Source organism: Antedon mediterranea, chromosome 5 (assembly GCF_964355755.1).
Source record: "Antedon mediterranea chromosome 5, ecAntMedi1.1, whole genome shotgun sequence".
NCBI lineage: Eukaryota > Metazoa > Echinodermata > Crinoidea > Comatulida > Antedonidae > Antedon > Antedon mediterranea.
Window position 1 is genome coordinate 14,459,726 of NC_092674.1, and position 27,908 is coordinate 14,487,633.

The 27,908-nt window shown below is 31.7% G+C and overlaps 1 protein-coding gene across 1 annotated transcript; it reads right to left on the reverse strand.

Annotated features, from left to right (window-relative positions):
- Positions 1–6,813: 6,813 nt before the first annotated feature.
- On the reverse strand, positions 6,814–23,717 carry LOC140049722 (uncharacterized). Its single transcript, XM_072094671.1, has 24 exons — positions 23,705–23,717; positions 23,380–23,502; positions 22,978–23,286; positions 22,298–22,603; positions 21,055–21,402; positions 20,436–20,840; positions 19,959–20,174; positions 19,499–19,589; positions 19,250–19,401; positions 18,998–19,060; positions 17,842–17,955; positions 16,832–16,948; positions 16,550–16,663; positions 16,186–16,332; positions 15,892–16,008; positions 15,591–15,707; positions 14,641–14,749; positions 14,264–14,377; positions 13,946–14,017; positions 13,622–13,693; positions 12,843–12,914; positions 10,717–10,785; positions 7,344–8,359; positions 6,814–7,025 (listed from the first exon to the last, which is right to left on the reverse strand). The coding sequence occupies exons 1-24, from the start codon at positions 23,715–23,717 to the stop codon at positions 6,814–6,816; spliced, it is 4,488 nt and encodes a 1,495-aa protein (XP_071950772.1).
- Positions 23,718–27,908: the final 4,191 nt, after the last annotated feature.

The following is a 27,908-nucleotide window of genomic DNA, read 5'->3' on the forward strand; positions in this document are numbered from 1 at the left end:
AAACTAACCACCTTGGGTGTATTTGTATAATTTCTTTCACTTTATTTTCTACACTTTTTAATGTCTATTAATGATAATATTAACGTTTTATATTTTATCTTCAGATCTGTGACAAAATTATCGTCAGCAGAATTAGAAGAAAAAGAAACTATGACACAAACCACATTGATATCATGAGAAAAGTTACACCGACGTACCGTGAAAGACTTCCGTAAAAACGTTGCTTGCACTGATCTACTGCCAGACACATAAGACTTGTTTAATGTACCGGTACTTTTATTATTTATAGATAGTATAACGATAACCTTTATATCCAACAGAACCTATGAAAAAGCTTATAATATAGGTAACTAAATGCATTTCACCAACTGGTTGTAAGTATTTCACAAGATTGGGAAATTAATAACATTTTCCAAGTTATTTCAAATTTTAGTTACGTTTTAATGTTTTATTGATAGACAAATAAATAAATGGGGAAAAAAATCACACAATCTTTTGTTTGACTTTGAGGCCTTTTCGCAGTTGTAATAAATTTAATCACTTCCGTAGTAAAAAAAAATCAATGTTTTTACTTTCAAAAGTAAAGTTAACAATTCAACCTAAACCCCATCCAATTTGACTATTTTTTTGCACTTTTGTGTGAAATGAATAACTATTATGTGACATTAAAATGGAATATTCAACAAAGCATTACAAAATAAAAATCAAGGTGACAATATATCTTTAAAGAGATGAACCGTGCAGAAAATAGAACTTATATTAAAGGGTCATCAGGTAATATAAATACATATAAAGCATTATAAAAACATAGCAAAACAAAGAAAAAAAAAATAGTATGCCAAAACTTGTATTATAAAATCATTTAAAATAGCGTCTCTGAATTTAAGTTTAAATAAGTATATGGAACTAAAACTTCGGAGATTAGTAGGCCTAGATAAAGAATTCAATTATTTGGCAGCCAGATAACCAAAATAAGAATCAATGTTGTAGTTTTTGTAGATACAGGTTTTTTATAATTTTTATTTAAATGACAGTTAATAATAATATAATATATATTAAATAAAGTATTGAAGTGGAAATAAAGGTGAGTGAATCTCACAAAAGACAATGATTTCTTCTTTTATTGAAAACATGTATTATTAGTAATAACATGGAAATATTTTTTAACTAATTTAAAAAGTAACGAAATATGTTTTCATGTTTTGGGCCTATAAATAATATACCACTAATGAAATAGGCTTACAGTAAAATATTTGCGATTTAATGCTTTGTTAAAACCATCACTGTCATAGTTGATTGTAATTATTATGTGTTTATATATCTAAAAGCAGGGCCTTCCCACACTCACAGTAATACAGTTTCTTTGTGTATGTGTTATATATCCAACAGTACCTACACTCACAGTAATATATTTGCGATCCAAATGGCGAACAAAAACGGTTAATACGTATTTACAGTATTATTAAAGTATTGTAATACTATATCTAAAGGTTTTAGTTTTATCCCCAATGACCCATAAATGTACCTATTTATGTTAAATCAAATAATTATACTGCGACTGAGAGATTGGAATGTTCCATTCATCGCTAATCAATAAATTTGTATAAACGTATATTAAATCTAAAATATAGTATTTTTTAAAGAAAATTGGCTTGTCTTCAACATTATTATGCTGTACTTGAGCTGTTCAATCGATTTTCAGCTATTAAAAATAATCATCGTAGAAGGAGATAGGTAAATGCAAAGCATCCTCGTATATGGAAATCCATTAGACATAATCGTATACCACGATCGGAAAACACCCCTATTAGGGGCAAATTGTTTAACTTGCATTCGTTTTAATTTTCAATAACTAATTATCTAACTCAATTTAAGTATAGTAAACAGGGTTACATCAGGTGGTTAAAATCAGTACCGAAAGTACAAACTAACTTTATATACTATCGAGTAAACATTCTAGAAGTAACGCACGATTTACGGTACTGAATTTTGCCCTTACGTACATTTTAATTTGCACTTGCGTAAATGTAATATAGATTATAGGCCTACATAACCATACAGTGTTTCAAATAAGATAGACGATCCACATGATGCTCGCTATTCATTATGCTACACAATTTATTTTATTACTTTTATACATTTTATTATACAGGATAACGTAATTCAGAAAAATAGGATGTTAAATCTGGTAAAAAAATATTTATTATTATTTGATTATGTATTAAGGATTTACTTTATGTATTGTTCGAATCTGATAGTAGCCCAGAATCAGGTGATCGTGTGGGTATTCCATACTTTAGTAAATTACAATTAATATTGAATTCATTAGAACTGAGTATTCAAATAAGAAGTAGGTACACCTACTTAAATAATGATTAAAATAACTAAACCTACGATGCCGATTATTTCCTCTAATTTACAATTAATATTGAATTCATTAGAACTGAGTATTCAAATAAGAAGTAGGTACACCTATTTAAATAATGATTAAAATAACTAAACCTACGATGCCGAGTATTTCCTCTAATTTACAGTACTAGAGGGTTCGCTCGCTTCGCTCGCGCACCCTCTAGTGGGTGTACCCGAATGGTCCTCGAAAACATGACGCCTCTGGAAATTGACGCCCGGTTGACACCTATTCATATGACTGATGAGTAATTGGTACTAATCATAAGAACGTAGGATGCAAATAATATAATTGTAAAGAACAGTATACGTATAATATCCATATTATATTATTTAATCCAAAGGCAAATTACTGAAAAAATGACAATGCTGTGGGTATCAGTGGTTGGATCTCAATGGAGATACAAAAAAAAGTAAAAAGCTAAATCAAAACGATAAAGTAAAACAGCCAGAAAAGTTAGCAATCTTTCGGGCAACACTATAGCCCTTCATCAGTACATCATTATACTTCATCCTTATATTATTATATATATATATATATATTATCTGAACGTTACACACAGGACGAAACCGTTAATTGGGGTCATAAATCACTGAAACAGTCTCTAACGTGAACGTATTAAGATACCAACAGCATAGTTTATCAAAGTGGGTGACAGTGAGCGGGGCTTTAACATTTGTATCACAATATATTATGACAACAGCATCTATCTATATATAAATTATGGTTAGTTCTGACATAGGCGAGCACAATGGAAAAACTTCGGTACAAATCTCCGCCTTGGATACGGTACCTACCTTATCTATCTCAGATGTACCGCGAAACGTAGATTTGATAACATTAGTTTTCAGTTCGACGCTATTATTCAATATTTCTTTCTTAAGAAGATATTATAGAGAGTGTTTTAATAAAATTTATGATTTCAACAGTAGATTTTCAACTAAATTTCAATTCTTCGCGGTCAAAGTAATTTCCGGGTTTACGATGAGTTCACCTTGCAACAACCTGGTTTCAACTATTTTCTCTCTTTTATATACAAGGGAGCAGTTAAAATAATAGATTTGACCCTAAAGGTGACTGGAAACAGGCATTTTCCATCAATCAATACAGTGTCCCTTTGGAAGGCGGAAGAAAAAAACATAGTAGGACTGGAGCTTAAGTTGGCCATTAGTCATAGCCATTTCAGTTTTATGTTTATTTTAGGAACGGACCGCACGTGTGTGAAGGTACAGTAGTTAAAAAATAAAAATTATACTGCAAATTAATAAAGATCAAATTAAATATACGCCATAAAGAATCGGAATATATTGTGGGTAATATAGTATTATTAAATTACGTAGGGAGATTTGATGATAAGACATTTGTTTAAAATCGAGAGTAAGCAGGCAGGAATAACTATGTCCCGTTAGGACCAAGATGTCTGCTCATGTTGTAAGCCGTAATGTCTTCTTTCTTGGACCCACTCTGTCATCGGCAGTTAGTTTCAAAAGATGTTTAAATTAAATAATGTATTAATCATTATTAGGATGGTATTTATTTGAATAAACACCTCTCCAATAAAACATCACTTTTAATCATAATCCCCCCCCCCCCCACAACCCAACTATCTAATAAACGTCCATCCACATTTATAATAACACAATTATACTATTTGTAATAGAATTCATCGCACTGTTATCTACAATTTACCAAGCATTTGTTATTCTTTTTTACCAGTTTTCATATCTATTAGAGGATTTCATTTGATTATAAATGTTACCATATTATTAAAACTAAAACAGTTAACATATATCCCTCGAATAAGAACCCTCCCTCAAATGAACTCCGCCTCCACAAAGGGCCCTACCAAACAATAAACACTATACTTTAAAGTGTTATTTATCATCTAAGACACTGTGAAACAGAGTAGTTTAGTTTTACGAATGTCAAGCATTTTCAATAATGGTAACCGACAGAAAACGTACAAGGAGAACATTATCATTCCAAGAACCATCGTCTACACTTCATAGAGGGGGAGCGAGCGTAGTACTGAAAACTAATGTTATCAAATCTAAGTTTATAATATAGATAAGGTAGGTATCCAAGGCGGAGATTTATATTGAAGTTTTTCCATTGTGCATGCCTATGTCAGAATTAACCATAATTTATATACAGATGAGGTAATTTAAAACCGTGAGACTGAGTACTGGTACAGACTTATCCTCCTACTGCAAAATGAATAGTGAATCCAGAGAATCCTTAAAATCTTATTCTATTTGATGTGACGTAGATACATGTGGCCAAATGCGCAGTAAGACATTTTTATCTATCAATACATGCCGCACTACAATAATAGTAATAATAATAATAACATCTTTATTTTAAAACGGATGCTCGTTCACAACAAAATGTGTTCTTCCACGAGGCTGTATGAAAGAAACAAAACTACAATATCACAATTATCAAACTGATGAACAAATAAGAAAATTATATAATAAAAAAGTATATAAAATGTATATTAGGCCTAATGAATTAATTACTCGAAAAAACAGTCTAAACTCCTGTTTTTGTCAACATGGCGTCGCAATATTATTGATCGTTAAATACAACATGTTGAACGAGTTTTCCTTGTTAGATCATATAATATCGATGATCTTATATAGAAATAGATTTTCTTGCGCAGAAATGTACGTACTGTTATAATTTTTGATTGAACAAGCGTGACGAACATTACCTTATTTGGTATTTTTAGCATAAAGTACGCCCTTATTAATGTGTTACTGTTCACGGTCTTAGCTAAATGTGGGCTTATGTCGACACGAACTAATATTTAGGCTATAATTAATATAAAAAAACAATAATTTCGTCATTGTATAATAAGCCGCACATCACAACAAATAAAAAAAAATTATGTGTTGTGATTTCTTTTTCCCCATATCAATTTGAATAAAACAAATTGCACAAAAATGTTCGTATTCAAATATCTTTAAGTGTAACTTTTATCAGTAGTAACAGTGTCCCAGTATCAAACATTTGAAGAAAAAAAAATAATTGATTATATTCTGCTCAAGTTATACTCAAGATAGTGTTTGTGCAAGGAGTGGTGGAGATACTCTCGTTGTTCGTCATCATTTCCACATTTAAACCACATATAGATATGTAGTCATGAACGACTCCATTAAATTGTGTAGGCAATCTGGACCAAGAGTCCAATTCTGGTACACTTTTTTACTAACGTTATGCCCTACGTCAAAATTACAAGACGGATCTTTTTCACAATTCTTAATTATTTTTCTCATTTTACGCCTCATGGAGGTTGCAGCTCTATAATCGCTCTTGTCTAATATATGCAGCTTAAACGTTCGTGTCATTTCCTTGAATATTTCGATTGTTGAGTTCATCTTTTAACGACTTCATAAATAAGTTCAGTTGGTCAAAGTCTCTAGTAATTAGATGTTGTTTCGTATCTTGTTCGTAAGCTGCATCGTGTGTTAATAGAAGGCAAGTACGAATATTGTCCTGCAGAAATTATAAAAAAAGCTCTAAAAAATATTTATTAAGGTAAAAATTATGTTTATTAGAGGGGTATGTTAAGGTAGTGTGTGTACACCATGGGTAGTTGTACAGTAGTAGTAGTATTGATGGTGAAGTATTAGTTTCAAATGTATGTACGGGAGAGTTTATTCATTGACAATTACGAAGTTCAATAGTACCAACAGAATCGGATGCCTGTTAGTTTGGATACGACTTACAAGTACAGAACATAAAGTATAGAAATAATCCTATATAGTGATACGGAAATATATTAGGAATGCCTACTAGAGTCGGCTGTAGAGTAAACTGTAGAGTTGTGGTATTCATTGGTGACGGTGGTAGAGTTAGTGAATGGTAGATATTGGTGGTTGAAATATTTAATAGTGGTAGAGTAATTTGTAACTACCGATATGAATGCTAGTAGGCCTACCAACAAAGAAGCTTTAGCTACCAAAGTGCTATTGTTGTAGTGCTTGAGTAAATGGTGTCGACCGAGAAAATTGTAACCCTGTAGGTAGGTGATTTGAATGATTTAATTATACTTAATAACACGTGTACAATTCCCATGAATGTATCCCACAATGTATCCTCAGGAACCTTTAATAATTTTTCAGAAAAAAATATTAAGTAAGATTATTTATTTTTAAAAAACAATAAGTATCTCGGTGTTCAGCAAATGCTGGATTAGTATACCTCTCCAATTGGAACACGTGACAACATCAACCACAATAACGAAAGTATATTTAAAATGAAGAATTAACCCTTTATAGACACATTTTAAAATACTGTACTCTTAAAACATATCATATTACATCACATATTATCTGACCATGTAAAGCGTTTTGATCCGTAAAAATATGCGTTCAATGAGTTGTGTTGTTTTAAGAAAATATTTATAAACTTACATTTTCTTTGTATATCACAACATTATCAACGACTACGTGACCGTGGTATATATGTCTACCGTGCATGAACTGAAGCGTCCTTTTCAATTGAAGTTCCACATCAGTTATCTGTTCAGCGGATAGTTTGTTTTGTTTCGTATTGCATGCATTATAACTGTCATGAACAACCTTAAATGAAGATGTCTCCTTATCGTTGTTTACTGAAAGAGAGTAATAGTAGAGAATAACTGAAAGTATTAATAGGAATGAAATAAATACTGAAATTAAATAATAAATCATAATACTAAGAGACAATGCCTATTAATTAACAAATAAATCGTCACAAAAGGCTGATGAATCTCGAGTTATCTTTATGTATCCGAATGTTAAATAGTTCGCTTGCTGTTGCCCGCAAAGGCTTTGTATTTGATATGTTTGCCACGTTTTAGGCATAGAAGGCCATTACCTGTTTACATCATAGCTTAATCATTTCCGATTGATAATGAAAACAAAATGGCGTGAACCAGTCATTTACTAACCTGAACGTGTAGTTGAGTGAGCAGTCAATTGTAATGAACTTAACTTCCTCATTTTACGTTTCTTTGCATCGTTTATCCATAATATTGTATACAGGTATGGATTAAGAGACGCATTGATCGGCAGTATCAGAGTTGCACTCCAAACGTAAACATCCACTGGGATTTCCCATGAACCTGTTTGAGCAATTATTCCCATTAAAATTATCGGGAACCAGCAACAGAAATCAGTAAATATAATCATCGCCATCTTGGTCGCCATTTTGACGTCTGTTCTATTTGAAACGCTTTTCTTGGCGGAGGCAGCTGTTTTCTTTACGATTACGAATATGTAAATATAACTAATGGCTATAACAAAAAAACAGAGCAAATTTAAACCCAACACGATTGCTACAGAGTATTCCCATCCAGATAATCGTGTGCTTGTTAATGGTAACGACAAACATACACTTGGGCGGCCGTAGAAATCATCGCCGAAGTAAGAAAAGCCTAAGACTGGCAAAAATCCTAAAGTCACAGCAACCAACCAACCACAAGTTACAATGATATAACTCTTTTTGCGGGTTAACTTTAGTCTACTGAAAGGAAATCCTATCGATATTGCTCTGTCAATACTTATGATAACCAGCGTGAATACTGAGAACTCGCTGGATGTCATAGACAACGCACCTGCGAAATGACATAGGAAACTTGATCTCCATATGGTGGCATACACGGCATATTCTCCACGATAATAAACATCGGCACCGGCAATTATGACCATGTAGACACCCATTAAAAAATCTGATATTGCAAGGTTTGTTATAAGAAATGATTGCACGTTATTGTAACTGTTGTCTCGTACACGCCAGATAACCACGAACACGTTTCCTATAAGGGCACTAACACCTAATATCCACATCATCACTCGGAGGAACGATATTCTCATCAAGTCTTCACATGACGAAAATATATCAGAAGGTGGTTCACAATGCGTGGCTTCTGACACCATGCAGCAGAATTGGTTGTCATCAGTATACCTGCAACAGAATATTGAATGATAAACAAAAACAGTTATATTATATTTATGCTAGTCAATCTAGCTAGCTAAAAAACAGCCTAAAGTCAAACAAATTGCAAACAGAGATTTTTCTTTTTTAAATGGTCACATATAATGAGGAGATCAAAATTTGAGCATCACACCTCTGTCACTCATCCCAATGATATGCAAATTAGCTTAAATATGCAAATTAGGGTAAAATTACAGGGTTATCATATCTCAATGTTTTCATACATAATGTGACTAAAATGTCTGTAGAGACTTTATTTTGCCGTCAAATGACCCCGATATAGGTTCCTAATAGCCAGCATAGGACCACTTTATAATTCCCAAAATCACACCTTTGTCACACACCTCGAAAGTATGCAAATTAGTAGTACAAGTTAAATAAAATTGGCAAATAAGTGGGAATTTACAGTTGTCTCGAAAACTACTAATGCTAGAGAGTTGATTTTTTCACAGCTGTATTTAGAATGTTCATATTTATATTTGCTCCAATTAAACATTTTACAAGAAAATGACCGGAAGTATGACCCTTGGCCCTATTTCTCAATATTGCATATATAATCAAACTAAAATCTCTGTAGAGACTTTGTTCTTCCCTCAAATGACTCGGATACAGATTTCTAATAGCCAACATAGGACTGTTTAGTAAATTTCAAAATCACGCCTGTGTCACTCACCTCCAAATTATGCAAATTGTTAGTACAAGTTACATGAAATATGCAAATTAGGGGTGAAATTACAGGTTCCTATATATCGAAAACCACTAAGGCTAGAGGGTTGATTTTTTGTTCAGAATGTACATATTTATATTTGTTCTAATAAAACATTTTACGAAAAAATGACCAGAAATACAAAAATTGACCCTCAACCCCATTTATCAATGTTTGCATACATAATGCGACTAAAATGTCTGTAGAAACTTTCTTTGGGACTCAAATGACTCGGATACAGATAAGGTTTCTTATAGTCTGCATAGGACCGCTTTGTAATTTCCAAAATCACATCTTTGTTACACACCTCGAAAGTATGCAAATTAGTAGTACAAATTACATGAAATATGCAAATAAGGGGGTGAAATCATAGTTTTCCCATATCTCGAAAACCATTAATGCTAGAGCGTTTATTTGTTCAAGGCTTTATTCAGAATTTACATAATTATTTATATTCGCTCTAATAAAACATTTTACCCAAAAATTATCAGAAGTATGACATTTTATCCTCGAACCTATTTCTCAATATTTGCATATAATGCAACTAAAACAGGCTTTAGTGGTTTTCGATATATAGGAACCTGCAATTTCACCTCCTAATTTGCATATTTCATGTAACTTGTACTAATAATTTGCATACTTTGGAGGTTAGTGATACAGGTGTGATTTTGAGATTCACTTAACAATTCTATGTTGACTATTAGAAACTTGTATTTGAGCCATTTGAGGGCAGAACAAAGTATCTACAGACATTTTAATTTCATTATATATATACAATATTTAGAAATGGGGTCATAGGTCAAATGTCATACCTCCGGTCATTTTCTTGTAAAATGTTTTATTGGAGCAAATAGAAATATGTATTTTCTGAATACAGCTGTGAAAAAATCAACTCTCTAGCATTAGTAGTTTTCGAGATAACTGTAAATTTTCCCCCTTATTTGCATATTTTATTTAACTTGTACTACTAATTTGCATACTTTTGAGGTGTGTGACAAAGGTGTGATTTTGGGGAATTACAAAGGGGTCCTATGCTGACTATTAGTAACCTATATCAGGGTCATTTGATGGCAAAATAAAGTCTCTACAGACATTTTAGTCACATTGTGTATGCAAACATTGAGAAATGGGGTCGAGGGTCAAATGTTGTACTTCCGGTCATTTTTTCGTAAAATGTTTCATTAGAGCAAATATAAATATGTACATTCTGAACAAGTTTTTGAACAAATCAACTCTCTCGGACTAGTAGTTTTTTTAGATATGATAACCCTGTAATTTCTGCCTAATTTGCATATTTAAGCTAATTTGCGTATCACCGGGATTAGTGATAGAGGTGTGATGCTCAAATGTTGATCTCCTCATCACATGTGACCATTTAAAAAAGAAAAATTTCTGTTTGCAATTTGTTTCAGTCAAAATGCTAGATTGACTAGCCTAATTGCCGTGATGTTGATTTAAAAAGTTTTTGTATTTTTTTTTGAAAGAATTTTTAAGAATTCACTCAATTTTAATATCAAAACCTCGTGCTATGTGTCAATAAAGCATACGTGTTAAGACCGTAAAAATGGAGAGGTTTTGATAGTATAGCGATGCAACGTAAATAACTAGTTAATATACTTACAGATGAGTTAATGATAAACCATTAAACATATCTGGGTCTATATCTTCTAAAAGATTATTTTCCATATGTCTGTAATAATTAAATGCAAAAAAAGACCTTTTTGTAATAAATTCTTAATGAACTACTGTATAAAACTGCTTGCTATAACACAGATGTTATGATCCAGGAAAAGGAATTTGTTGTGTAGGAAGAGATTAAATGTATGTACACAGTACGCAGTGTTTTGGTGGTGTATATAATAACAAATAAAATATGTGTAAATGTGATACAATCTCGGAACCATTGCTTCACATTTATAGACAGAAATACAGAGCTAAGTATTCACGTTGTTGACTTTTGTATCATACAATATTCCTTTATTACATGTACCATAAAACAATAATCTTATTAATCAATAAAAAAGCAATTTAAACGGACTTAATATAATAAGATAAGATAACATAATCTATATATAAATTTACGTAAGGGCAAAATTCGGTAAATCGCGCCTTACTTCTAGAATTTTCACTCGATGGTATATAAAGTTGGTTCGTACTTTCGGTACTGATTTTAACCACCTGATGTAACCCTGTTTACTAATTAAATTAAGTTAGATAATAAGTTATTGACGGTTAAAACGAATTTAGGTTCCAAGATTTGCCCCAAATAGGGGTGTTTTCCGACCGTGGTATACACTGTATAATGGATGTCCATCTTGAAAAATACCCGCCACAAAAATGCGAGGAGGCTTCGCATTTTCCTATCTCCTCCTACGATAATTGTTTTTAATAGCTGAAAACCGGTTGAACAGCTAGAGTACACCATCATAATGTTGAAGACAGGCCGATTTTCTTTAAAAAATACTATTTTGATACATTTAATATACGTTTTTACAAATGTATTGATTTGTGATGAATGGAACATTCCAAATTATTTGGTTTAACCATACAGGTATAGATTTAGATTTATGGGCCCCCTTGGAGAATAAACATAAATAGTATTGCAATGCTGTACAATACTGTTAAGGTATTAACCACTTTTGATCGCAATTTGAATCGCAAATTTCTTACTGTGAGTGTTGGTACTGTTAGATGTAATATAAAAATATATACAAATAAACTTTATTACTGTGAGTGTGGGTAGGCCCTACTGTTAGATTATAAACATATAATATACAAATAAACATTCCAAATTATTTGGTTTAACCATAGAGGTATAGATTTAGATGTATGGGCCCCCTTGGAGAATAAACATAAATAGTATTGCAATGCTGTACAATACTGTTAAGGTATTAACCACTTTTGATCGCAATTTGAATCGCAAATTTCTTACTGTGAGTGTTGGTACTGTTAGATGTAATATAAAAATATATACAAATAAACTTTATTACTGTGAATGTGGGTAGGCCCTACTGTTAGATTATAAACATATAATATACAAATAAATAAACGTTATTACTGACAGTTGCTTCTCAACGTTTGTATTAATTAATAATTTAAAAATATATAAACGTCGTAGTGGTGTATCGTTACATGTACTTTACTATTTCAATCGACTATGACAGTGAGAGTTTTAACAAAGTACCGTATTAAATCGTAAATGTTTTACTGTATTTAGTGGTGTATTATTTATAGGCCTATAAAACATTAAAAACAATATTTCGTTACTGAGTGGATAAGAATATATTTTAAAATGTTTCCTCTTTGTACCTATCTTCTTCCCCCATCCCTCAACCCTTAATGTTACATACAAAACACAAATTGGGTTTGTTTAAATGAGTCCAAATAAAAAAAATTGACTCATTTTGTTTCTCTCTCGGAAGTAATTCCCAGGGTGCTAATTTTAGCTGACTACATAAATCATTGTGTATATTTATTCGTTTCTGTAAACGACAATGTATTATAGTCCGGCAGTACGTACATTTGAAATCTCCATTTTTTTCTCGCTGGAAATACTGTGTATTCGAGAACCATCTGTGGGCACGACCTAGATGGTACGCGAGCAAAGCGAGCGTGCCATCTAGTAAGAATAATTAATAAACAACCAGCAATAAGAATTTGTTGAAAAAACATTCTAAATAACATTTAACATCTTTCTTTAAACCTTAACTGTATTTAGGCCTACGTGATGTTAGTGTGCCTACTTACATGACAGCAACCGATGGCGCATTTTTAAGAACATTTGGTCCAATTGTTACTAGTCCATTGTTGTCAATAAATCTATTTAAAAAGGCAAGCTTCATTGGCAATTATTTGCAATTTATTGTTCCACACACAAATCACCGATTGCCTAAATTATAATAAAGGAACAGCAAAGCCACACATTGCATACCGGTAATTTATATTAAAGGAACAGCAAAGCCACACATTGCATACCGGTAATTTATATTAAAGGAACAGCAAAGCCACACATTGCATACCGGTAATTTATAATAAAGGAACAGCAAAGCCACACATTGCATACCGGTAATTTATAATAAAGGAACAGCAAAGCCACACATTGCATACCGGTAATTTATATTAAAGGAACAGCAAAGCCACACATTGCATACCGGTAATTTATATTAAAAGAACAGCAAAGCCACACATTGCATACCGGTAATTTATAATAAAGGAACAGCAAAGCCACACATTGCATACCGGTAATTTATATTAAAGGAACAGCAAAGCCACACATTGCATACCGGTAATTTATAATAAAGGAACAGCAAAGCCACACATTGCATACCGGTAATTTATAATAAAAGAACAGCAAAGCCACACATTGCATACCGGTAATTTATATTAAAGGAACAGCAAAGCCACACATTGCATACCGGTAATTTATATTAAAGGAACAGCAGAGCCACACATGCCATTTAAGCCTCTATTACATACAGTAAATGGGTTTATATATAATAAAATAATTAATAATACACAAATCTTACAATGATTTTAACTTATAAAGTCCATCAAAGCATCCAGCCTGTAGATATTTGATTTTGTTTCCAGATAGAACACTTAAAGATATAAAGTGACAATTAGACCATCTCTTCCAAAGTTAAACACTGACTGTATAAAGTTTGTCAAAAAGCAGAAAGTGGTTATTCATTAACAACGTATTGAACATAAAACATACATAGACTGTAAATTGGATGGGTAAGAACCCGACTGCAATGATGGAGGGAGAGCAAAATACATACAAGTTTGTTTCAGCACTTTGTTTACTAAAATCCCATCCCAAATATGCTGATAGTTTTTTAGATACTCACAGATTTTCTAGATTAATTTGGTACGAAAAAGAGGAGGTTGCTATTGACTCAATTCCATTCCACGATATATTACTGTAACATAAAAATAATATCAACATATTAGAATAGTTCAAGCAATGTATAATTATTGTAATACTTAATTTAGGTTTATTAATATAGGATAAGTACTCTTCTTATCCATCCAAGTAATTTGGAATAATTTTATTATTTTCACAATTTATACTATTGCTTAATATTGCTTGGTATCTTGATTTTAGCTTTAGAATGGTCCTTATAATAAAAGAATCATTATTAAACTTGTTAAATCTTAATACATACAGTGAACTTAACATTTGGAAGCGTGTAAAATTCATTTGCAAAACATCATCAATTGTTAATAACGATGATGACCTTCTGACCCGAGCATGATAAGATTCCAACTGCGAAAGAGAGCTACAAAAAGACAAAAATAACACGTTAAATTACAATCGTTTTTATAATTTTTTCGAAATATATTCCTCAGTTGCTACATTTTACTGACAATGAAATAATTATAGACCAGTACACCCATGCATATTGGTGAAACCCTGATTTAATTGGTACAGTAAGACTGCTGTATTTTGTTTGAATTAAAATGTGCTGTATTTCTGTTCTGAGAACAATGCATGTTGTTGAATCATCAGAAAGTAGATATGATAATAATAACGTATATTTACATGTATCTTGTTGATTCTGAGAGCATTTGAGCTTTTGAAACATTCCATCCTGTACGTTGGCACTTGACAGTTAAGCCGACACATACGCACCCCGTTGGACATTCAAAGCCTATATAGAAACAGTCACAAAATGCCAATATCCGTTATGTGTAATGTAATATAACGATATACTTTTATATTTAAGAAATTGACCTTTGTATCGGAATTTAAATAGGTTCACAAACTTGACCCAGAAAGTCTAGAGGAGAGTTTGTCCAGATGTTTTAATGACCATTTAGTTTATAATAGAGTCCCTAAAGAAAACACTTAGCTTAATTTTGTGACTTTCCCATCGTTAAACCAGGAGTGACTGACACTATTTAAGTACAGATTTGACAGTGTCATCCATCACAGAAATACCTTATTATACCGTTAATCACTCCCACTTAAACACCCCTGGATCAACTTAGGACCAATCGTTACCCTCTAATATTACGTAGTGACATATGCAAATGAACTGAGCCAATATACTCCCAAGTTTCAGAAGGGCCCAGACACACCTTACAGCCACCTCACGGAGCACACACCTTACAGCCATTTCACGGAGCACACACCTCACAGCCACTTCTTCAGAAGCAGACCTACACACTTCACACCTCACTGACAGCATCATTGATCGTCCGTTCCTTATCTATACTTATAGTTGTATATTGTACTGAAATATTATACTGAATAAACAATATATGTGTTACGACAGTCAAGCGAGTTAGAGTCTTTCATTAGTACCTCAACAACGCAACATTATATTACAGTAATGTACATGTTGAAATGCGACAGTAGGCTAATCTAAATTATGTTAAAACTTATTTTCAACATTAAATAAAGAAAATAATTAGCACAATTAATAATATGATAAACAAACAGAACAATGTTTGTAACGCGAAGAATTTAATTAATTTAAAAATACATACTGCAGTACAATTCATCATCGGCATGTGGACACTCTGCAACACCATTGCACTTCTGAGATGCTGAAATACATACTTTAGAACTATGACACCTGAACATACCGGGACATTCATAGGATTCTACAACACAAAATGGAATGGAAAAATAGAATGTTGAGAAATACTTAATTTCACTCTTTTGCGGGGAAAATAAATGGAATTAAAATACAATCATACAACATAATCAATTGCAAAACGTAACTCGTTTTAGAAAAAAATCCATTCTGTTGCTATTTGCGGTCATTGCTGGCGTAATGCCACTTACCACAATTAGTTTCATCCTCTCCGTTTGGGCAATCCCAAATCATGTTACATTGCAAATGCTTAGCTATGCAATATGATCCAGGACATTTGACAGTTTCACTTGGACAATGGATTTGTGCTGAAGTAAAAAATATCATTTATTTGCTTAATCATGCTATTTCAATTAAGTTTTCAATCGTGTTGTGATACACTTTGGCTTTTATTTAATCATTTTGCATTCCATAGGCATATACGTTAATTATTGATCATTTCGTTTAGGGTTTAGGCTTGTAAACAATGCACAAATTAGGCCTACAACAATTGTCCAGATGTGTTGCATCCCTACATGCCATTGGTAGCGATTGTGAGTCAATATCATGCACACATATCAAATCCTTTGAAACACATTCTCCGTTTTTACAGCGCATCTGATCATCCTCGCACTGGTTCTGGTTCCAGTATACTAAAGTTGATTGAATTAAGATAATTATTATTACAATTTTAATACATTTATTCACAGTATTAAATAGATAATACAATTAAAAAGAAAATTAACATTTTTTAAATAAATCGTAAAAATATAAACTTTTCTTTTTTGTTTTTTTTCTTTTTTTTTTAATATCGCCGTACATTGTCTAGCAACGATTAACAATCGCCTTTAACCTATGTTTATAACTTACAGCAATCCTTCTCATCTTCAGTGATACTTCCAGGGCAATCCTTGGTACCATCACACCTTAACCGAAGAGGAATACAGGTTCCATCGTAACACTGAAACCCAAATTCACATCTAGCTATAAAAATGATAGTTGGCAAAAAAACAAAAATTAAAAAAATAATGTATATATAAACAACCCAAGGGCCAAGAACTAGTATAATATCTACTGTATATCAGAATACACATAGCCAGATACCTGTAATGCTTTTGTTTCACAAAATGTGAACACAAGTTGTAAACTTACTGCAGAAAAGTTCATCAGTTCCATCTGTGCATTGTGTAACAAAGTCACAGCGCATGTCTTGATGTATACACTCTCCATTGTTACATTCAAATTCATCAGCGCTACAATTTTTAAATACTGAAAAGAATGAAGTTTAGAAATTCAACAACTTACTTGTACGACTTAGGCCTATACGAATTTTTTTCGTTATCGATTGATTCGCTTTATTAAAAATTCTCATGAAAAGAATACAAAGAAACGAAAACAAATACAAGAGAGAAAATCAGGATAACTCTTTATTCTATCAAGTTTGTTTCCAAAGAGAGTCCAAAAAGGTTCACAATTATACCTTTATTGTTTGAAAAAGTGATCTTTTAGTAGAAGTTGGTCGTAGAGTTAAAACAAATAAAGGTGTGTCATTGGGATGGATATGGGTGTCCTAAGTTAAGGCTTCTGTTCGCTAAACAAAGTAGATAAAGGTAGACTTTCACGATTTTCTACATTTTACAATTATTGTAAGTAAAATTGCCGATAATATGTAGGCCTGGTACCAAGTGTTACTTTCGTTTTTAGTTAGGTCTATGTTTATCATTTGAAATTGGATTTTTTTCAAAGTAAACATAAAATTAATGTATAAGGGTATGTAGGCAAAACTACATTTTTCACAATAATGAAAAGAAATAATGTTTTATCTTATATTGTATTACTCACAACAATTCATTTCATCAGCTCCATTTATACAATGGCGTATAAAGTCACACCGAAATGACAATGAAACACAAGTTTTGCTGTCGCATCTGAAGCTTTCTTCGTCACAAATATCTAAACCCATGCCAATTATAACATTTTATGGGGGGAAAACAACATTCTGCACAATGGATTAAAACTAAGTAGGCCTACATACGCTGTGTCCAAATTATGTGGAAGTTTTAGTTGACTTTATATAATATTATATTTTAACAGTTACAAATATATTTTTGTGTCGTGAAACATAATGTCCAATATATTCAATGTATTGAATGAAGTCTTACCAGAGCAATATTGTTCATCGGTGCCATCTACACAATCATTGTACCCATCACACTTATACACCTCATGTATGCATTCTTGATTGTCGCATTGAAATTCATTAATGTTACAAGACGCTTAAATAAAAATATAATATTTGGTCATTGATTATCATATTAGTAGGGACTTTACGCAACAGGACGGTAGGCAAAAGAGGACGGTAGATGAAAAGCTACGATAATTAAACAATATTAATCCGCGCATACGAATAAGCATAGTACTGAGATAACTCCATTTTGTTAATTATCCAGACGGTATTTTGGTAAATTTAACGTTCGGTCCGATAGACAGAGCAAAGTTTATGACATAATTTTAAAACTTGCCAACAATACAAAATAATGGATAAGTACGAAACTATACACGCGGTAGACGTAAAGATGTATTGTCCCCTTGAACAAAATAATTCTTCACAATTCTTTTTTTGTTGAACATGCCATTTTAATGTAACATAATGGTTATCAACTTTGACAAACATTGGATCGAAAAGAAAATGTATTTATCTAAAAAAACTGTAATTTAAAGCAAAAAAATACTAAAATTGGATGCCTGCAATGGGTTATTGGTTAAATGTAACTATTTATTTTGTTATTTTATAGGCCTATAAGTGAAAACATTAATTATTTTCGGTTTTTTTTCTTTTCTTCTTTTTCTTTTTTTGCTACAAAATATAAAATACATCTTTATGTTTTTCAATTTGGTTATACAATTAACAAACACATCATAAGTTCATGCATATTACTCTATATAATATGTGTAGACTGTGGATTCACAGATACCGATTTCACAAATAAACATACACATAAGCTTCTTAATGTTTTAATTATGTGTTTTAAGTTTATCCTTTGAACTTTTTTAACCTAAGAATTAGCATAGGCTAACGCAGAAACGTTTCGAACACGCCTGCCAAGCCCGCGTCTAACAGAGTTTGCTAACTATCAAAATAACCGTCACGTTCTGTTAATTACCGTCCTCTTCGCCCCAGTCCTGTTGCATAAAGCCCTATTATTAGGCCTACAACTTATATTCAGATTGCTTTGAATTGATTTTTATAGATATTCGATTTAATTGTGTATTTATTTCCATGTGTAGGCCTAACTATTAACAATATATTACACTTACCGTTTTTCACAATAGGCAAACTACTACTGGGTTGGTTTTCTATCAGACTAGTTTGAAAATGACCTACATAAATTACAACCAACAAGCCAACAATTACGAATTAAGAAATAACGTCATAAAAAATGTTGTATAATTAATATTATAACAACGAAAAAATCAATATAATCTACTAACTTTAATAATAATAAATATCTATAACTATTTTAAACTTAAATTTCAGCAAATAAATCGTTATAATTCAATGTCACTCACGTGTCTCTTTTTTACAAATAAACTGATTGGTTGAAGGGTATTCACAGGCAACTTCAAACCATTGGTTGACAGAATGTAGTGTAAGCATACTAATGACTGTGCATTCTTCAAGACTACCTCCTAGTGGTTGTCGGTCGGACAAATCTTCTTCTCTGAGAAAAAAAATGATAATCATCATAAGAAACATTGCACATATTCTACCAGACTTGTTAGCATTAACTACCTATAGTTTACTAGAGAGACACATACAATGTTGTAATATACCAAGCTGTATAGCTTAATGGCCTTCCATCACTCCACTTGTAGACAGCGAATGTACTACTCTGTCGGTGAGATAATCCTATAAAATAAGAGGATTCCATTAAAAAACAAATGATAGATCTACACTAACGTATTAATAAACAATTAAGTTTGGCATTACATTGTTTAAAAGTGTAAACCATTTTGTAAGAAATAAATGATTGTGGCTTTAGTACAGTATCCAGTTCATTGTGTTCAATATTCTCAATGTTATGTAACCAGTAATTTCTTTTATTGGATGTCATATTTTATATATTTATCCGCCTTGTTAGTTTTGAAGACGTTTGATTTTGTTACTGGATGTACCCAACAATACGTAGTGAAGTCTGAACTCAAGTTTTTACTTCCTTAAAAGACAAATTATAGATATTAGTTCACATAGATTATTGATTATCATAATTATTTTTACCTATGTAAGTTATATAATTGTCAGTTATCCAGTTAGTTGTTAGCATTGAATGAATAAAATCCATCTCATCTCCATCTTTAATGGACACAAGATGAGCACCTTTATCGGAACATATCTCTTCGGCTTCTGTCCAGGTCACATAGTATGATTCTTCCTCAAACGTATAACAGTAGGTAGAATACTTTTGCCAACCATCTGGACATTCCAAGGACGTTGCTGTGAAACAAGATATAAGTAACAAAGAATGTAACATTCTATTTTTCTGAAACTCGAGCATTAATTGCAAACGGTAGTTCATACTTCATGTGTATAACTGTAATAGTAATTTAACATAATATTTTAAATACCGATTGCACAGTTATATATCATATTAATCATACTCTGTTCATTCATTTACATCAAATACATTCGTTTTGTGTGGTATAATAATAATAATAGCAAGATTATGTAAAATAATGCTTTCACAGTAATACGTACATGAAACTTTATATGAACTATCAAAGCTGTACGTGTCATATTCAGCCAAAAATCCTCTTCCATTATTCCCGTAATCAGTACAAAGTTCAATGATCATTTTGTGACGACTGCTCTTAAGGTATTGTGGCGGTATGTTGGAATTACAATATCGTTCAAGTATCTTTTCGGATTTAACAGCATCCGGGTCTACAGTAACATAGTCATTCTGGCAGCTTTGCGAATCGTGTATGTCAAAATCGATGAACGTTAGCATAATGTAATGAGATGTAGAGGGAGCTACTATTGTCCATGTTTGTCTACTCCCGTCAATGTACTGGGATGGGTAATTAAATGTTGCCAGTGTAGCTGAAGGATGTTCACAAGATACAATGGACCCTAATTCGTCAATACCACAACCAGGAGTTTCTAAAAGATAACAATATTTACAAACAAATATGTTGAATAAAAAGCATGCAAATATTATTACAGAACACTTTTTGTGAAAACTTGCTACTAACTATTTATTATGATATGATTATTTCATATAATACGGATAGAAGAATTAAAAAATGTTGTATCAAAAATAATATTGTCGCCCGGAAACGTAATGAGTATATCAGTAATGAGGACATCAACTCACCAATATCACTAAAAACTGCTTTAAACTTAAAATGCTGACGCCTATATCCGGCACCAACCGAGAGAGTAAGCTGGGATGTTGTTGACCGAACAAATGGAATGACGTCACCAAATAATGGGTCTATATTTGACACACCGGATGGTTCAAATATACTGAAATACCCAACATTTGTCTGAGAAACGTCCATTCCAACGATAGATATTTCACTGATTACCAACTCGATATATGATCCTTCAGATGTCTCTGCTAACCAATGCATAATTGTACATGGTTCAAGAATTATATCCTCATAAACTGGTACTCCAGATAAAACATATATTGTGTTCATCAAAGTTTCCTCCTTGCATACTAAAATAAAACAAAATAAAAATGTTAAATATATTTATTCATTTAGTCATCAAGCTTAACTGGAAACTATAAGGACATTTGGATTAGGCCCTCCGCGGACCCAACAATGCAGCGCCTACCAGATCAGCACACTATTCCCTGTTCTTTTCGAATAGTGTACCAAGTACTTTAACGTGCATTATATGTACACGGGACCAACGGCTTTACATCCCAGCCGAAGGAAGAGGCAATGAGAGTAAAGTATCATCATCATGGTACAGATAGACTCGAACCCATGCCTACCCTATGCTAGTCTGATATTATCATTACCCCATCATTTTCTGGTATATACAGCACTCGCCGCTCTGCCATCCATAACGCAACCGGGACGGAAAAATATAGTGACTTAATTAATCTCATAAATTATTAATGATTTCTGGCTTAGTCTCGTAGGAGAAAAAAATGCAACCGGGACTTAACTTCAGTGATCTGACGAGAATTTTTAAAAGGTAGACGCCAATACAGTGTTAAACAGCATTCCAACAATTCTTTTCTGTGTGTGTCAAGAATCAGAATACTCTACCATTACAACTTACGCTAGAGATGATTGAAACATGCACTCGCGGCCAGTAGAAGAAACAGATTGCTAGAGATTAGCTAGCAATTGAAGGAGTTTGTGAATGATTACATGGATAAATAAATATTTTGTGTTTATACTGAATTACATTGTTTTGCTAAAACAGAGTAAGTGATGAAATAGATAACATCATTAATGATAACATTATCAGAGTAACTGGTTATTTGTTACTCAATTTTCTGACACAAAGCTACTTAACAGTACGGTAGTTAAATACACTGATTAATATTATTAGAAAAGTATTTAGTAGGTCAACTATCTACAAAAATAAATTGTTACCCGTGCTGCATTGTACATGTACGTCATGGTCATGTTGACACAATACGTTGTATGGTTCCGTGCATTCAAATATAGAAGTTTCATCTCCAGTACATTCAATATCTCTTAAATTGATTGGTGTTCCAGTCCATAATCCAATTTCTACTTGATTAGTAAAGTTCAGCATATGAGAATATCCAAGACTCTTGCAAGTTAGATTCACTGCAAATGAATCTGCTTTGATGTCACAATATGTACCCCAAGCACCATTTTTGAAAACCTCAATAAAACCTGAATATAGTAGTCCGTTACTTAATCGTATTCCCTCTGAAAAATATATAAAAGATAAAACATGTGCATATCCCTATTATTACTTACTTAATGTTAATGTTACTCTTTTACACTAAGTTTTGTCATTTTTTAGTCCGTTTATGTATATATGTATCTTTTTAATCGGATTTGCTGACAACAACAGACATTTCTTGTACCGAAACCGAAGTTTCTTGTATCTTACCAATATAGTTCAAGTCATGAAACTGTAAAAACAATGTTATCTTGTTTCAGAAAGTTAACCTGATAGCTTAATATGAAACAGTCTTGAAATTAAGTTGTATTGGTGTATAAAACATAATAGTATTACATTATACATACAATTGATCTCAAAAACATTGGTTTAAACTAATAATTTAAATTTAAAATACCTTTGCTACATTTAATAAACGCCGTAGAATCACAAGCATAATTTACAGATAACTTAGTACATTCACCAAGACTGTCTTCGTTGCCTGAACACGTGACAGAATCGTACTTAATTGGTGCACAAGGACTGCTTTGCTGTAATGCCGAGCAGCACTTCAGAGGCTCAGCATACGGTAGGCCCAATTGCCGACAAACTACATCAGCCTCGTTTTTACCAAAATGATCGCCACAAATGCTGCCCCAAACGTTGTCGTAATAAAACTCAATAACTCCCTCTGTTGGTACATTATTGGAAATTAAACGAACTGTTCCTAAAATAAATAAATCACATCAACAATAAATATGACAGTCAGTCAATCGTTTCAATGCTACTTCGATATACGTGGTAATCAGTTGTAACTTACTAAATTCGCAGATAGTATATCTAGACCAACTACACACCATGTCTTTCCAAAGTCCATTAAGGTTAGTATTCATCATACCACAATGCTCGTCTTCGTTGTTTGATGGCTCATCCCGGTCCCAGTCTGAAACGAAATTTGAGCTGATTTTTTCGTAGAATTATTTACTTTAGTAATTTAGCCACTAGTTGTATACGGAGATTGGCAACAAGAAAACAATATCATTAAGCTCACTTGTATTGTATGAATTCAAGGAAAATAGTTATATTGTTATTTTTTATTTGTTATTACAACATACACTTTTTTAAAATTTAGAAATGTATTTTACGAGCATAGCCCATTTTATTAAAGATAATCTTGTAATGAGATTTACTGGCGTGTAAACGAAAATGTAATTGGTCTTATTTTGTTTTTATATTGAAAACAAATTATCATGGGTATGAATAAGTTTAGGTTTTGAACGAATTCATGTTTATGAATAATTTCATGTTTGTGAAAAAGATTATGTTATGAAAATTAATTTTTTAAAAAAACAAAAACAAAAAAACAACGAAGCGGGGTTTATTGAAAAGTGTGGATACCAAATCTAGACCCAAAAAATCCAAACACAGTAGACATACGTAGTTTTGATGACACAGGGCCTTTCTAAAGACAAGCCGAATGTCTATAATTATTAGAACGCTTCTCATTCGATAAGAAAATACCCACCACGGAGTATGCAGGATTTAATCAAACCGAATATCTATAGTATATTAGAACGCTTCTCATTGGATAACAAAATACCTCATGAACCGGACTATGCAGTGTACATTCGTCGCCTGCAATAATGATTCCACTCGCAGAGATCGAATACCCGTAAACTTGTCTAGGTCGTCTAAGGCAAATGTTGTGTGGTCAAACAATGTACTTATGGATCTGACAAACAATGAAGCGTGACGGGAAGTCAAATTTATTTTATTTTGTTTTTATAAATCTTTTCTGATGTTTCACCTTTTTTTTCTTCTTTCTTCTTTTTTCTGTTATGCCTTACAGAAATGTTCTAGATTATTTAGACCCAAACATAGTTATGTATTTTGGGATAATGTCAATATATTTAAGTTTTATACAGTTTAATGATGAATACACTTGATAATTCAATATTGCAAAACTATGGTGGTGTAGATGATAACTCTCTACAAAACATTTTGTGTCTTGATGAAAATGATTTAAGTGATAATCCAGTTCAGTTACTTAAACACTCTCCATATTATGATTGTGATTCTATCTTGAATTTTCTTGAGTTACGAAAAAACAATTTCTGTATACTTAGCACGAATATCCAATCAATACATGCTAAATTCAATGAATTAGTTGTATTTTTAAATGATTTAGCAACTAAACAGTTTTATTTTTCTGCTATTTGTATACAAGAGTCATGGTTGAGTGACACTGCCGATACTTCACAAATTGAACTTGATAATTATGTATGTATTTCACAGGGTAAATCTTGTAGCTCAAAAGGGGGTTTGATTATATACCTACATAAAGATTTTAATTACACTATGAAATCAAGTGTTGTTCATTCTACTGAATGGGAAGGTCAATTTCTTGAAATAACAGGGAATAATTTGGTGAAAAACATACTCCTTGGTAATATATATCGCCCACCTAAAGATCTAAATGAAAATTACAATAGGTTTATACAGGAGGTGGTCCCTGAACTTACACGTTTAGACAAACTCAATCAAGAGATTATTATAACTGGAGACACAAACATTAATCTACTTAAAATAAATGAAAAAGAATGTTTTAGTAACTTTTTTGATACATTGACAAGTTTCAGTTATTTCCCTTATATCACATTGCCAACTAGATTTTCAAACCGAAGTGGAACTCTGATCGATAACTTTTTCTGCAGATTAAATAAATCATCAAATAGTGCTAATTCTGGTATTATGATTAAGAAATTCAGTGACCATCAACCTTATTTTCTATGTCTTGATATACTAAATACATATCTTAAAAAAGCAAATCCTGTTCACAAATTCAAATTTTTTAATGAAATAGAAAACTCTGACATACTTTTAAAATTAGATCATGACCCTGCTACAAACCCCAACAGAAATTATAATATCATGAATAATCTTATAACGACTGCTAAAAATAAATGTATGCCTTATAAAATTGTAAAATTTAATTAACATAAACACAAAAAATAAAACTGGATTACTAGTGGAATAATCAAATCTATCAAGTTTAGGGATAAATTACACCTAAAATTAAAAAGAACACCAATAACATCAAAAGAGCATGATACATTAAAAATAAATCTTAAAACATATAACAACATTCTTAAATGTAATATTAGGACAGCTAAAAAAATGTATTATGAATCATACTTTTCCAAATGTAAAGATGACGTTCGTAAAACATGGTCAACCATAAATGATGTTCTAAATAAAACAAAAAATTGTAGACAGTTTCCTGAATTATTTAAAGATGATGATCGATCAATAACAAATCAATTAGAAATAGCAAATCAATTTAATTTATATTTCACAAATATTGGCCCAAACCTTGCAAATAAAATCAATACTGACAGCTGTAACAAATCTTTTGAACATTTTCTTTCAAATAAAACAAATAACTTTAATTTTGAAAATGTAAATGAAGATACAGTTTTGGAAATTATAGATAAATTAAAATCAAAGTCAAGTTGTGGTTGGGATGGTTTATCAACAAAATTAATTAAATCAATTAAATCAATTATAATCAAACCACTCACAATAATTATAAATCAAATGATAAACACAGGTATTTTTCCTGATAAACTAAAAATAGCAAGAGTTATACCTTTGTTTAAAAATGGTGATAACTCCTGTTTTACAAATTATCGTCCAATTTCGTTGCTCCCTGCAATATCCAAAATTTTTGAAAAAGTAATTTACAACCAATTATATTTGCACTTTCAAATAAATAAATTATTTTATAGCAGCCAATATGGTTTTCGGTCAGGCCATTCTACGGAATTAGCTGCACTTGAGCTTGTAGATAAAGTTATTCAAGACATGGACAATTATGAAATACCAATTAACATATATTTGGACCTATCAAAAGCATTTGATACATTGGATCACAAAATAATGTTGCATAAATTGAATCATTATGGCCTTCATTCGAATTCACTTAATCTTATGAAGGATTATTTAACGAATCGTAAACAATATGTGGACATTAATGGAACTCAATCTGATATTTTACAGATAACTACAGGTGTTCCACAAGGATCAATACTGGGTCCGCTTTTGTTTATCATATACATAAACGATATCGCAAACGTTAGCACTATTTTTAAAACTATAATATATGCAGACGATACAACACTTTTAAGCACCCTCAGGACATGTAATCCAATTAACAACATTCTCAACATTGAACTTGATAAAGTTAGTGAATGGCTTAAATTAAACAAATTATCGTTAAATGTATTGAAGTCGAAGTATATGATATTTCATATGAGTAAACGTCGTGTTGATACGTTGGATATAGAAATTGACAATGTTAAGATTCAGCGGGTTCATAATTTCAACTTCCTTGGTATAATAATTAATGAACCTCTAAATTGGAATAGCCATGGTGATTATATTTCAAATAAGATTTCCAAAACTATTGGCATTTTAAATAAACTCAAGCGCTTTATCCCAGCAAATGTTATGAATATTTTATATAACTCTTTAGTTGTTTCACACATAAATTATGGTATACTGCTTTGGGGTTATGTTTGTAAAAGAGTAACAATATTGCAGAAAAAAGCCTTACGTATTATTACTCAAAGTAAATACAATGCCCATTCAGAACCTCTTTTTAAAAAATTCAGATTTCTAAATGTATGTGATATTCATAAACTATGCCAATTAAAATTTTACTATAAATATTCAAATAATATGTTACCTGATTATTTTCAAAGGTTTTCTTTAGAACTAAATTCAGCTTTACATTCGTATAACACACGTATTAAAGACAACTTTCATGTTGTGAGGGTCAATCATGAGTTTGCAAAGAAATGTATTAGGTATAGCCTACCTTTATTAATTAACAATACTGTAAATTTGATTACTGAAAAGGTAAATACACATTCTTTGAAAGGTTTTTCTACATATTTAAAAAATAATTTTATTTCAGAATATGATGATGTATGTTATATCCAAAATTGTTATATATGTAATAGAGATGGGTTGTAGCTGTTCTGATATGATTTTGTTAATGTTATGATTTGTTAATTTTTTAATTATATTATATACATGAGAATTATATATTATTTAAAATGTTCGGGTGGCTTCCATGCATGCGGCTTTTGGCCTTAATGGAAGTCTCCCTGGTCCTTTTGTATATTTTTTGCTTTGTATTTTTTTTTCTTTTGGACGAAATAAACTGATTTGTGACTTGTGACTTGTGTGACTTGTGAGCAGAATATGAAAAGCTGGAAAGGAGAAGAGAGAAAATTCACTCTTCCCTGCTGTTATGCAGCAAATAGCAAAATATATTTACAATTA

What these genes read in the sequence shown, in the direction of transcription:
- LOC140049722 (XM_072094671.1), bottom strand. An exon ending in ATATACTATCTGCGAATTTA is followed by an intron (nt 23,287 to 23,379) that starts GTAAGTTACAAC and finishes TATTTATTTTAG; the next exon opens with GAACAGTTCGTTTAATTTCC. An exon ending in GGTTTATCATTAACTCATCT is followed by an intron (nt 8,360 to 10,716) that starts GTAAGTATATTA and finishes ATTCTGTTGCAG; the next exon opens with GTATACTGATGACAACCAAT.